The following is a 14,797-nucleotide window of genomic DNA, read 5'->3' on the forward strand; positions in this document are numbered from 1 at the left end:
ATCATTTACCTTCACATTATACAAGCTTATCCACATCATTGCACAGTTTCTCAATGAGAAATGTTAGGAGTCAATAAGTTTCAAATATTTTACACATATTTTTATATAAATTTAATAGATCAACCATTAGATTTATGAAGTTCACCATTGACTTATGTGGAGTTCACCTAAGTTCACAAATATAAATTATATAATAATTAATTTATAGAAAAATATTGGTCAAATATAAAAAAAAAAATAAATAAATAAATATTGACCTATAAAATTTATTTCTTGTTGGCAAGTCATAGGGAGACTTTGATCAAAATGAAAACCGTAAATTTTTATTTTCACCCAACAAAAAAAAATAATAATAATTAATTTCAAATTTCAACGAAAGATCCAATCACGACGGAGCGGAGCACCTGGGGGCTAAGAGGGGTTTTAAAACGGTTTGAGTGTCGCTTAAAAGAGTCCGTGTGTGACAGCCATCTTTTTCAAATCCTCGAAACAGTCCCAAAAGCGCAAAGTTTGGTGAGCTCAAGAAAAGCAACAATGGACGTCCCGAAGGATCAAATCGCCACGCTCCTCGAGCACGGCCTCTATAGCTCAGCTCAGATGCTCGTAAACTCTCACTCTCCTACAAATTTCACGCAACCACTTTTCATCTCCGAACTTCGGATTTTGTGTGTTTTTGTCTGATTGATGTGTTCGTTTGGTGGCAGGGTTGTTTTCTTGTTTCATCACCTGCGGCTAATGCAGAAACCAGTCCGCACCTCAAGGCCGAGAGCTTGGTTAGGATTTCGATTTATATTTCCCTTTCATATTCGGAAATTCAAGTGCTTTATTTCAATTGTAGTTTGATTTGCTGTTTTTAACCTTTTTCTTTAGGTGCTTTTCGGTGACGCATTGTTCCGGGAGCGGGAGTATCGCAGAGCAATCGTAAGAACACACGCGCACACACACACACACTGAAAAAACACAATCGCAACTGAGACATAAACGATGTTGATTTTCGATTATTATTTGGTGCGGTTTGTTTAAAATTTTGTATGCGTTTCGATGTATTCTATTGAATAGGAATGTGACCGGTGTGTTTTTTGTGTTTCGTATGCCACTAATTGCTGAATAAGCATGTAGACTTATTTAAGCGTTGGGCTTTTCTTTTTCCATTCTGTCGTTTAGGGGTTGTACAGTTGAGTGGAGTTTGTAGCTCAACCCGGGTGTTCAAAATTGAAAGGTTACTGCAAGTGTTTAGGACTTGCTGGTATATATGATGTTGGAAGGGTCTATGGAACTTTTGTTGGCATGTGAAAGATTGGACAAATTTGTGAACAGATATTTTAATCTTCTTTAGACGATTGACTTCTTCATTTATATGATACGGCTTCTCAAATGGGTTAAACCCCAAACCTCGTTCCTGATTGAGGGAGGGCTACTAGTATGCTTCAAAACTAGTGATCAATTAGTCCACATTTAAATGGTACCAATATTTAGTTTTAATCTATATGCAACTCTTTTGGATTGGTCGTCTCAAATTGTGTATATGAATCATCATCATCATCATCATCATCATCATCATCATTTTTATTTGTATGGTGAGTCTTGAGTTTTATTGCCTTTCTGTTTTCTAACAGAATACTTACAAGCAAGCCTTGCATTATTACAAGATCATTCCTAAACAGAATTCAACAACTTCTAGAAGTTCATTGCCATCAAACAGGTCATCTTCTCCAAATTCTTTTAACATCTCAGCAATTAATGAAAGTGAGGTAGAATGATTTTGTTCCTTATGCATTTTAGTTCCTTTTTCAGCTTTGCTGGAGCTTGCTAATTATCGTTTTTGAAATTTTTTATGTTCAAGGTTTAGTTGTTTATGCATTGTTGTCCTTTTCTGTATAATGGACAGGTGAGGTTCAAAATCGCATCTTGTCACTGTGCACTAAGTGAGAACAGAGCAGCTATTACTGAGGTTGTGCCCATTGATGTTCTCTCTCTCTCTCTCTCTCTCTCTCTCTTATAAAATGAAGAATGTTAAGAAATCTTTGTTGGTGGAGGGAGTCCATAATGGCAGAAAATGCCCTAGATTACTTTTATTCTTGTAAAGGGTCCTCATATGGCTTTGTATAATGATGTACCAAGATCATGGAATTTCTAATGTATTATTTATATAGGTTTTGTTGAATTGTTGTTTCCTTTCCTTTTTTTTTTTTTCTGAAAAAATAAATGTGCAATCTCATCATCACATGTACTTTGCAGATGGAGGGAATTCCAGGAAAAGCAAGAAATCTGCAGATGCATCTGTTGATGGGAAAGCTTTATCGAAACTCTAGACATACCCGTCCTGCTATTGCTTGTTACAAAGAGTGTTTAAGGTTTGACAAGTTATATTTCCTTACACCAACTTCCCTTCATTTTATACTTTTACAATCTTATATCATATGTTTTTTTGTTTACATCATCTAGTTTATTTTGTATATTATGTTTTGCTCAAGAGTATAAACTTTCAGACATGCTATCCGTATTCTCCTTATGCTGAAAAATTAAAATACACAATATTCCATTCTTGGACTTGCTATTTTTGTGCTTACTTGACATAAAGACTGCAATGCCTAGCCAGTGCCACTAAGGACGGTGGTGAAGGTGCAGCACTTTGAAGTGAGGCAGGGTTTTGGTCCAAATCAGAGGTTCAATTTGACTATAGACAGAAGTTTCTCTCACTCTCTGTAATTAAAAAAAAAAAAAAGTATATATGTAGAGATATTTGCCTTTCTCTCTCTCCCTCTCCCTGCACACACAGACATTCAGCATTGCAGTAGAGTAAATATATAGATGGAGAGAAATTATTTTGTTGAATCTATATTGGAAATGGCACAGTTCTTTTTATTATAGCACATTTCCCTCCAACCCTTGGGTAAAAAAAAAAAACTTTATGAAAAAAGAAAGGTTTCCTGATCCACAAATGCTGCTGCATCCGATATCCATCTCTGTGACTTTGCTTGTTTAAAGTGTATGCTTGAAATGTGTATTTCTATCATATGGATCTCTGGTTTCTAATAGGATGCTCAATCACCTGAATTGTAAAATTGGTATTGATGTTAGTGATGTTATTATTATTTTCTTGTTTTTGAAAATCGTGTTTCCTTTTGGTGTCTTTTTGACAGGAATTGCCCTTATGTCCTTGAGGCTATTACAGCTCTAGCAGAACTGGGAGCTACAGTCAAGGACATTATTTCATTGTTTCCTCAGGTTTGTTGGTGAAAGAATTAAATGAAATTTCATAAAGGTGATCAATCAACATAATCATGTGCGAAACCATATTTTGATTCATCTGCAAGAATTTTATTTTGTTATGAGCCTTAGATCTGCTACTTTGTTATATCTAGAAAAATATCAATGTCCTTGTGTATCATTGACCAGGCCAATGTTCTCCATCTACATATTTGGAGCTCTTAATTAATTTGATTAAATTACATAATCTTCCTCCTAGCGTATTGTGTTTGAAAATAATATGATCATCCTTTTGATACTGTTGTTCATAACTTTTTATTTCAGACTCCAAATAGAAGCGGGAGGGCTTCATTTGAGCATTTTGACTCGAGCCGTTGGCTGCAAGTAAGTACTTAATGAGAGGGATAATTATTTCTTTGTCACCATGAGTATATTATCAGCACTTTTTTGTCAGTTGTAACCGGAAGACCTCTTTCTTTTTTATAAAAGCTTGTTATGCAGGCTTTAGTTCACTTATTCATTTGTATTTCGTGTAAACAAGTTGATCTGCAATGTATTTTCTTATTACTTGAGCAAGCCTTCTAACTAAAATGCCTTTGGACCATTTTCTTTCGTAGTTTGTTATGACTTTTTGTCAATAAAGTGTCCCTTAGATATATGGCTTTCTTTGTGTGGACGGCGATGGTAGGAAAAATCCTCACCTTGGACAACTTACGAAAGAGGGATGTTATGGTAATGGAGTGGTGTTATATGTGTAAACACTGTGGAGAGTCAATTGACCATCTTCTCCTACATTGTGAGGTTGCAAATGAGGTATGAAATGTGAAAATTCTAAAAACGACTCCAAACGACACCTATTCAAATGTCTAGGTGTTTCACAAAAATTATGCAGAATAAGATCTAACCTAACAGTTAAAATTCAACAAAATACAGATATGAAATAAACATTCAAGGACACAGATATTTGGTTACGAAGAGGAAACCATTTAGAGAACTCTCTAAATGTAAAACCTCTCTGGGACAGCCAAACCTAGGAAATCAATCCACTATAAGAAGAATAAGGAATACAAGAAGGATTACACAACCTTTGCAATTGACGCTTCCTTGCACACAACAAGCGACCCACTTGACTTCTATCGTAGTAGCCCTTTCCAGAACATCTGGCACAATTCTTATATATGATTTCTTTTTACCGGAACTCCGATAGACTTCTCAACCGTAAATTTATCAAAGAAATAACTCAAACTCTAAGAGATTCAATTTAACGCTCACCACATATGATCTCTCTTAGCACAGCCTTCGACGAACTCTTTAGGGGTGAAAATTCGTGTCTCTCTCTTCTATAATGATGCATATATATCAGTACATTAAACCCTAGACCTGGGCCCACTAAAAACATGTTTTTGGGCATAATAGGTATGGGGTGTCCGGACAGGTTAATGGGCTGTCCGGATACGGCCTTGCGGAGCAAAAATAAGGTTTCTGGAATTGCGGTCCGGACACGGGGAAGGCCGGTCCGGACCCAGCATGCAATGAGTGAAACAGAATTCTGAAAATGCTGTCCAGTCTTGATCAACAGCTTCGATCGATGGGCGTTTGTGGTCCGATTGAGCTGAAATTTTGTAGAGACGTTCATGACACATGAATCTACATTATGAACGGTGGATATTTGATTCTGAGCGGTGGATATTTGATTCTGAGCATTCTATATCAGTGTTTGAGCCTGTGAACAGTAGCCTCTGCATTTTGGAACTGAATTAAGCCAACACAAGAACTAACGACCATTTTCTTTGGTAGTTTGTTATAACTTTATGTCAATAAAGTGTCCCTTAGATATATGGCTTTCTTTGTGTGGACGGCGATGGTAGAAAAAATCCTCACCTTGGACAACTGACGAAAGAGGGACGTTATGGTAATGGAGTGGTGTTATATGTGTAAACACTGTGGAGAGTCAATTGACCATCTTCTCCTACATTGTGAGGTTGCAAATGAGGTATGAAATGTGAAAATTCTAAAAACGACTCCAAACGACACCTATTCAAATGTCTAGGTGTTTCACAAAAATTATGCAGAATAAGATCTAACCTAACAGTTAAAATTCAACAAAATACAGATATGAAATAAACATTCAAGGACACAGATATTTGGTTACGAAGAGGAAACCATTTAGAGAACTCTCTAAATGTAAAACCTCTCTGGGACAGCCAAACCTAGGAAATCAATCCACTATAAGAAGAATAAGGAATACAAGAAGGATTACACAACCTTTGCAATTGACGCTTCCTTGCACACAACAAGCGACCCACTTGACTTCTATCGTAGTAGCCCTTTCCAGAACATCTGGCACAATTCTTATATATGATTTCTTTTTACCGGAACTCCGATAGACTTCTCAACCGTAAATTTATCAAAGAAATAACTCAAACTCTAAGAGATTCAATTTAACGCTCACCACATATGATCTCTCTTAGCACAGCCTTCGACGAACTCTTTAGGGGTGAAAATCCGTGCCTCTCTCTTCTATAATGATGCATATATATCAGTACATTAAACCCTAGACCTGGGCCCACTAAAAACATGTTTTTGGGCATAATAGGTACGGGGTGTCCGGACAGGTTAATGGGCTGTCCAGATACGGCCTTGCGGAGCAAAAATAAGGTTTCTGGAATTGCGGTCCGGACACGGGGAAGGCCGGTCCGGACCCAGCATGCAATGAGTGAAACAAAATTCTGAAAATGCTGTCCAGTCTTGATCAACAGCTTCGATCGATGGGCGTTTGTGGTCCGATTGAGCTGAAATTTTGTAGAGATGTTCATGACACATGAATCTACATTATGAACGGTGGATATTTGATTCTGAGCATTCTATATCAGTGTTTGAGCCTGTGAACAGTAGCCTCTGCATTTTGGAACTGAATTAAGCCAACACAAGAACTAACGACCATTTTCTTTGGTAGTTTGTTATAACTTTTTGTCAATAAAGTGTCCCTTAGATATATGGCTTTCTTTGTGTGGACGGCGATGGTAGAAAAAATCCTCACCTTGGACAACTGACGAAAGAGGGATGTTATGGTAATGGAGTGGTGTTATATGTGTAAACATTGTGGAGAGTCAATTGACCATCTTCTCCTACATTGTGAGGTTGCAAATGAGGTATGAAATGTATTCTTTCAACACTTTGGAGTGAGTTGGGCTATGCCGCGAAAGGTGAGTGATATCTTGGAAAGTTGGAGGGGTCAATTGGGTAATAGGCATGCTTTGTGTATGTGGAGGCTAGTCCCATTATGTGTGATGTGGTGTTTATGGTGAGAACAAAATGTACGCAACTTTGAGGATAATGAGAGCGGCATGATAGAGTTGAGGAAGTTGGCGTTACATACTTTGTTCTCTTGGAGTGGGACTTGGTCGAACTCGCATGAGTCCACCTTTTCTAATTTCTTAGAGCTCTGTAAATCTTTTTCTAATCAATAGGGGCTTCCCTATATACCTCTTGTATAGATGGGTTGCGCCCTTCTCCGCGTTTTGATAATATACTTATTACTTATAAAAAAAAAAAAAAAAAGATATGTATGTACGAGGGTAATACTTAGCAATGATTAGGAGGTTACTTTGCTGAGTCACTGGAGTAAATTTGAGTTTCTATTGACTTCATTGATAGCTGTGTTCAACTGAAACAATTTCAGCTTGACAGATTTATCCTGGAAGTCTAAGATTTTGTTGGTTCATTGTAAAATATAAATTTTGTATAGAGATAGTGATCATTGTTCTGAGCATGGTTTTAAAAGCATGTATCAGGAACAGGTGCTTCATAGCCTATGCCCCCACTTTGTTGTGCAAAAGACAATAGTTTTACATCTTTATCACTCAGCTTGTCCTTTTTATTAGGGGATTTGACCTTCCATCTTTTTCACTCCATTTGTTTGAAGGTTAAGATATTGGGGGTGTTAATGTTAATTCTTTGTGGGCTAGATGAGTGATTCATCTTTCTAATAAATTAATAAGCTTTCTTTATCCATCAAGTCGTTATTAAATTATGCAATGCTTGGTGCCCTCACATTGGAAATAATGTTTAGGCATGCACTTGAACTGCTGAGGGAGCGGCTAGCATATATCACATGGATTTCTGAATTTCAAGCTTGAGAAATAGTCTAGGCATGTTGTGGTGCAACTTTGGCAACATTAATGTTGAAGTTCGTTTTTATATTCAGCACAAAAAAATGGAGATTAAAAATGAAGTTCTTTCTTATAAAAAATTGTTATTGGTATTTACATTGGCATTTCTGTTAAGGATGTATTGTTTTTCATTATTAATGTGCATTTTCGTACTCCAAAAAAAGAAGAAAGTTAATAATTTTCCTTTTTGTGCAGCGGTATGTTGAGGCCCAATGTTGTGTTGCATCAAATGATTACAAAGGTAAACTACTATCTCTTCTTTGGTTTTGAGACTATTATATGTGTATGGTGTGCAGTGTTGCCTCTACATCAAAATTTAGACCATGGGACATGATTTGCATTCTACAATTTTCTGCTTCTGATTTATGGTGAAATCTAGAATCTAATTGCTATGATGCTTCCTCATGAAGAAGCCTAGAACCACTGAACTTGTTTCCAAATGGCATGATTAACTGCTAAACACTGTAAATTGCGTAATGTAAGTCATGTTTTATTTTAATTGTCCTGGAACCATTCCATCTGTCAAACATTGGTTGGGCAAAATTCACTTTCTTACTTGAACTCTAACCCAAGGCAAGAATGAAGAAAAGGATATGGAGGAATAAAGATGGGAATTATAAGGTTGACTCACTTGTCTATTGTTTGGTTAGTAGTTGGGAAATTTATGTCGATGATTTCCTTTGTGATAAAGAAAAAGTTGTTTGCTACCGCTACTCTTTATTAGTTTTGGAAGTTCTCTCATTCTCAGGTGTAGTTTCCACAGGAGAAGTTATTAATTCTGTATTTTTTATTGGTATCTGCTTCTGTAATTATCAACGATCTTTTGCTGTGCCATTTTTTGTTGGCAGGTGGTTTGGAGCTCTTTGCAGATCTTTTACAGCGTTTTCCTAATAATATACACGTATTGCTTGAAATTGCAAAGGTAGGACTGATCGTAAAAATTGCAGCTTGTTTAATATGCCAAAGTTGCTTACTGGCTTGGGTTGATTGACTGTGCACACACACATGCGATATGCATCGAAGGTGAATGACTACTGATTGTCTGTTTATGGAGACCTCAAGTTGCTTTGGTTGCATATCACAATCTTTCACTTTTAAGCATGAAGGTGTAGGTTGCAGAATTGTTTTCTTGTTCTATGTTTTAATACCTACTTACTGCTTTGCAGTTTCTCTATCAAGTAAGTCTTATTGATAAAAGCAAATTCTATAGAAAGGAATCACAGGGTGATCATTAGGCTCTGAATAACAAATATCTCTCTCTCTCTAGAAATCTCCTAGATCTATCCATTTCCTTTCTAGTGGAGGCGCGTTTCTGCTAGACTCTAGTTTGGTATCGTGGCATGCGTTTGCTTTGGACAGAATGGAGCGAAGATTTGCTATGGAAGCTAAATCGTTCTCCTTTTTGGCGAAAGCAAGCAAGCCAGAGTTGCGCTTGGAAGAAAAGAGAAAAGGGTTTACTGGCTCCTTTTCTCTGAGCCTCCAGTGCTCTGATTGGTTGGCAAATATGGTGGAGGAGCGCTGAAGTCTCAAGGGACGGAGGTCTTCTCGCCAAATCGTTTCGGGAGGATGAGATGATTTTGAAGATCCATAAGGGCTGCAACGAGGCCGGTCGGCTCTTAGTGGCCGAGGTCTTTGCTGAGGGTGGTTGGAAAGGGATGATTTGGCTCCCTGAGGGCCGTGAAGGTTGGGGTTGGCGCCGCTTTGTGGATGAGTTGTGAAAATTTTTGGTGGTTCTCGTAGCTAAGACAAAGGGTTCCGAGGGTATTATGACTGTTTCTTCTAATCAGACCTATGCGGCTATGCTTTCCAAGGATTTTGGTGGTGTGAAGCCGGCTGGCAATCAGATTCTGACGGGGAGCTGTTCTGAGTTGGTTAAGGGTGGTGAGGGGATGCAGGGGGGCGGCGATTCAGCAACGAAGTTGATTAGGGCTTTGCGCTCGTGGGAGGCGTATCTGGAAAATCTTAGGGCTGACGTGGTTCGGGTTCTCTCTATCAGGCTGGGCTTTAAGCCAAAGTCATGGTTTAAGGGCTCTAGGGTCCCTAGCCGTTGGAAGAAGTTTTGTGAGAAGTTTGGGTCAGTCCTGGACTGGGTTTGTTCTAGGATGGTCCCGAAGCCCAAACTTCTTGTTGGGTTTAGACTGAGAGCGGGACGCAAGTCCGCTTCTGGACCTTGTGCGACGCCTTGTTCTGGGTCTTCGGTTTCTGGTGTGGGTCTTGGGTCTGCCTCCCCGATGGTGCTTGTTTCTCCGCTGCCGGCGAATAATCCGGTGACTCCTTTGGTCACCAACATAGTGACTCCTACTTCAGACTTTGGGTCGACGTTGGATCACTCCATTGAGTTTACTGAGGCTTCAATGGTTTCTCTGGCGAGCTCCACGAGCATGGCAACTGCGGACCCAAGTCAGGGTCTGGAGGTTTCTGATTCGTCGAGGGCGCTTGCTGGGGCAATTCCTTCTCCGGAGCATGTTTTCGATCAGCCTTCCCAAAAGATTCAGAATTCTCCATCTTCGTGGACGGCTTTTTTGTATGACATGGGTTCTTGTCGCACCGGAGGTGATGCGGTCGAACTGTCAAAGTTGGGTTGGATAGGTTTGTTCCGGATTCCAGTTCGCAAAGGTCTAACAGTACAACTGGGCCGTGCTCCACTGCCATATCTGTGTTTAATGGTCTGACCAAATCCCAAAAATGGCAAATTGAGTGGATGAGGGAAAAGTTAAAGGACAGTGAAGAGTTAGAGGACGAAGATCGTTTGGGGCTTTTAATGAACATGGAAGAGGATTTTCAGTGGGAAAATAAAGTACCTCGCGAGGAGGGAGGTTGGAGGGCAATGAGGAGGAGGATCGAAAGGTAGCGTTGCTGGATGAGGTGAAAGATGATCTTAGTATAACGATCGGGTGGCCTGGGACTAAGGGCAAGACTATTACGTTGTAGTGCCTTGGTCTGGGTGTTCTTGTGGGGTTGCTTGTGGGCTAGTTTGGTTTTGTAATTTGGGGGTATTTTTGGGGGAGCTTTGTGTGAGCAGGGGTAGTTTCGGGTTCAAAGTGCCTTGGTCTCTTCAGGCTCTTGGGTTTTTTTGTTTGGGTTTTTTTGTGGGCTTTCGCTGGTTTCCTTTGTATACTCTGTGTACTTAGCGATGCTTGTGCTTTTTGATATATATAACAATTCCTTATCAAAAAAAAAAAAGGAATCACACGGTGATATGTTCATTTTTTTATATGCCTTTTTCTGGTTACTTGCTTTTTTGATCACATGTTGGTCAATGCCAATGCTCTTTTAAGATTCATGTGTCTTTTAGCCTGGATGGCGGTACACCCAAGACCTGGTGCAAAACCTACCTTTATAGCAATGGGGCTTGGTCAGGTCCTTGCTCTGAGCATGGCTTAGGTTACACAGCATAAGAGAAAGATATTGCTATTTGGGTTTTCATCACCTTAAGCTTTATAAAATGTTTTTGGTTGGATGCATTTGTCTATCTAACCTGTTTTTATTGTTCTAAAGAGATCATGGAATGTAGTTCTTATATGATGTTCCATTTGATGACTTCTTTACAGGAAAATTCTTGGTTAATATTATGCTGACCTGAACAATGATAGGTTGCAACAAGTAATCCCCCCACCTCCCCACCCCCATGTGGCCAGGCGTGGGAAAGGCTGAAACACATTGTATTTAAGATATATTATAGCTTTATTGTATTTATTTTTCACCTAACCCCTTAAATATTCATACTTAAGCGGAAAGCTATAGGAATTTTATCTTCTGTTCTTTCGCAAGCTTAAGCCCATGTGTGCATGCATAGAGATAAGGAAACCAATTCTAACAAAAGGTTTTCAAATATTTCTTTGGAGTGTGCTGGTATACGAATGTTCTTTGATTTTCAACACCCTGTATCTTTGGAAGGAATGATAGAAGTTTTGAGGACCGTAAGAGGACTTTGGAGGAGATTAAGTGTTTATTTTTCAACACCCTATATCTTTGGACAGTTGTTTTTGTTTCTCCTTTAGTAATTAATTGTCATGATTTTTTTGTTCTTTTTACTCGTAAACGTTAGGTGACTTTTCTTGTATACTCCATGTGTACCTAGGGGCGCCTTACGCTTTTAATGATGTTGATTACTTTTCAAAAAAGAATGTTCTTTGATTTTCAATTAAGATGCCTCTCTAGCCTGATCACTGACATTAAATTTCACATGGTATGGTCTTGAAATGTATATTTAGTAGGTTGCTTCTAGTATGACTACAGCATTTTGACTTATCTTTCTGTTTGACTTGTATATGAAACCTATATGTGAAGATTGAAGCCATTATTGGAAAGAATGATGAGGCCATAATGAATTTTGAAAAGGTAATAACTTCTAGATCATGTTTGTACAGTTATAATCTCTCTCTCTCTCTCTCTCTCTCTCTCATATGCACACTCACAATGTCTCTCTCACTCGCACTCGCACTCGCACGTGTGCATCTGCACACTCACACAAACAGATAGATATACGTGCAAGAAGATATGAGCATGCAGTTTTTGGTCTTTACAGGCTCGATTGATTGATCCATATGTTGTAACTTATATGGATGAGTATGCAATGCTTCTAAAGATGAAGTCTGATTATTCGAAGCTAAACAAGTTAGCACATGATTTGCTGAGTATTGATCCTACAAGGCCAGAGGTTTTTGTGACACTTTCTGTGTTGTGGGAAAGGAAAGATGAGAGAGGAGCTTTGTCCTATGCTGACAAGGTCAGTAAATTCAAGAAAAGGCTGATATATATCTTTCCTTATTTTTATATCTCACGAGGTCCACTTATTCTTTGCAATCAGAGCATCCGAATTGATGAGAGGCACATACCAGGTTATATTATGAAGGTAAAACAATTCTACACCTGATAGAATAGGTAGAGTCATGGACTATATTCAGAGAGGATCGATATTTTATTCATTTTCTTCCTTTTACTTCAATTCAATGAAATCACTAGGATTTCTTTCAAGTTTTCAGGGTAACCTGCTGTTAGCAGCGAAGCGGGCAGAAGCTGCTGTAATTGCTTTCAGGGGAGCTCTAGAACTGAGACCTGACATTCGTTCATATCAAGGTGCAACTTTTAAGGGGGAACACTCAGCTTTACCATTGACTTATTCGTGTTTAATGTAACTATTTTCTAAAGAAAATAATGAATTATAGAAAACTGCAGAAGCCTTGAAATGATTAAGAACTGACTTATGATTTCAGGTTTGGTTCATTCTTATTTGGCTTTCTCTAAAACCAAAGAGGCTTTGTATGCTGCCAGGGAGGCGATGAAGGCAATGCCTCAATCTGCCAAAGCGCTTAAATTAGTTGGGGATGTTCATGCTAGCAACTCTAGTGGCAGAGAGAAGGTAAAGCTGTGGAGATCTTTTCAGGATCAGCTTAGAGGTAAAAATTGATTTTGTCCAGATTCTAAATATTGTGAATTTAACCAAACTTGTAACAGGCAAAAAAGTTCTATGAGTCAGCACTTAGGCTGGAACCTGGTTACCTAGGAGCTGCTTTAGCTTTGGCTGAGCTCCATGTGATTGAAGGTCGAAATGGAGATGCTGTGTCTCTGCTTGAACGGTATCTCAAGGATTGGGCTGACGACTCCCTTCACGTTAAACTTGCTCAAGTATTTGCTGCCACAAATATGCTTCAAGATGCTCTGTCACATTATCAGGCTGCATTGAGGTAAGGCCTTACATAAGATGTGAATCTCATTCTGGGTCAGGACATAAGATCTGAACTGTTGCAAGTTTTATTGCCCAAGGGTAAAAGAATCCTTGATTAGAGCCATCACCACTACTGATGGCATGGGATCATTATTAGATTATCTTGTTATGCCAGTTTGAATGGCTGATTTCAATTTACCTATTCACACTGAATGATCAAACTTGCTCAAGTAAGTTGCAATGAGGCATTTCAACTTCCAGCGATGTCCAATTGCTCACTGAATGTTGATGAAACATGTGGGCAGGCCATGATCAAAAGAACAGGAAACAAGAAAACCTCAGATGCCCTTATTCGAAAATGCTTTCAATTTTACTTTTTCATTCCATTGCAGGATAAACCCACAGAATGAAGCTGCAAAAAAGGGGTTGGAACGCTTAGAGAAACAAATGAAGGTTCTTTCTGCTAATGTTATTTTTTCAGCAATTTCTTTTATAATTTTCAGTTCTTTCAATTACTCCCCACACACACCACTACACATTGCTTCAGGATTATTTTCTATTTCTGTCCGGCACTTCATAGATTAGTCCAAATATGATCTCAATGAAAGCAGTTAAGCAGAAGAAAAAAACAAAAAAGAAACGTTGGAATGGGAAATGCAAAGGAATTAAAACCTTAGGAGTGCATTTGCCCTGGGATTAAAAGCTCATATTCTTTTGTAGGGTGTGGATCCGGATGCACCTGAAGAAGATGAAGAAAACGAGGTTGAAGATGCTGATGGAGATCAAGAAGATCCTGATCTTTTATGAGGATAAGTTTGGACAAGATTTTGCAAATATGAAGACCACACTCACACCATTTATCTTGCTGTAAATGATCGAGCAACATGCGGAGCAAGAGATCTGCGGCGGTGCCCTGCAAGTACAGATTCCACTTTAGAGAACCGGGAAATTTAAATTGTCACACAAAAGCTTGAATTTTAACTCATATAGGTTACATTGATGTGTTCTGTGGGCTGGAAGTTGATGTATCTTTGAGGACATTAATTATTTTGAAAATTTAAGCTTCGGGAAAGTGCGAGTATTTGCGTGTGTGGTCCTTTTCTGGATGCTGTAAACACTGGGTTCTTATAAATTCGGATGTAATGTAAGAATATGTAGTGTTCAGTTTTGTTATCTAATCAATTTACTTCCATTATATTTGTATATCCCACACTCTTACACCTATTTTGACACGTTTTCTCCATCCAAAGAAGGTAAAGAGGGATTTAGATCATCTTCAATTGTGTGAGAGCCTTTATGAAATTCACTTGTTTATTAGCAATCTGGTCAGTAATTGTAAGAGAGCTTATATGAGACTTATTTGCTCAAATAAATTTTGCGTTGTTTAGTCACTTACCGGCTTTCTAACAATTGTTAGTAATTTCTTATATGAGCTTTTGTCAATTGCTGTTCAAATTACTAACAATTAAACAGCAAATTGTTAGAAATTTCAATCCAATACTGAACTTCCTTATCATAGAAACCCAGTTGAAGCATGTAGCAGAAAGGCACACTCGTCTCTTAACTCCGAAGACAATTGAATATTTGCCCAAATTTCGCGTCTTGGAGAGGAGAGAGAGAGATTATTGCATTACTCAATGCCTTCAATGCCGAACGTAGATGTACCTTTTCATATGGATTGATTATTTAAACAGATGCCACAAAGAGATCAATTGGTGCAAACGAACAATTAGGAAATAAGAAGAAA

At 38.5% G+C, this 14,797-nt stretch overlaps 1 protein-coding gene across 1 annotated transcript; it reads left to right on the plus strand.

Moving 5' to 3' along the window:
- The first annotated feature begins 435 nt into the window (after positions 1-435).
- Positions 436-14,241, plus strand: LOC132187903 (anaphase-promoting complex subunit 7). Its single transcript, XM_059602328.1, has 18 exons — positions 436-603; positions 705-773; positions 871-921; positions 1,617-1,751; positions 1,889-1,951; positions 2,239-2,354; positions 3,144-3,228; positions 3,535-3,594; positions 7,578-7,623; positions 8,231-8,304; positions 11,673-11,723; positions 11,911-12,111; positions 12,193-12,237; positions 12,368-12,461; positions 12,599-12,744; positions 12,840-13,069; positions 13,443-13,503; positions 13,771-14,241. The coding sequence occupies exons 1-18, from the start codon at positions 535-537 to the stop codon at positions 13,855-13,857; spliced, it is 1,683 nt and encodes a 560-aa protein (XP_059458311.1). The 5' UTR covers positions 436-534; the 3' UTR covers positions 13,858-14,241.
- Positions 14,242-14,797: the final 556 nt, after the last annotated feature.

This window comes from Corylus avellana, chromosome ca1 (assembly GCF_901000735.1).
Source record: "Corylus avellana chromosome ca1, CavTom2PMs-1.0".
Lineage (NCBI taxonomy): Eukaryota > Viridiplantae > Streptophyta > Magnoliopsida > Fagales > Betulaceae > Corylus > Corylus avellana.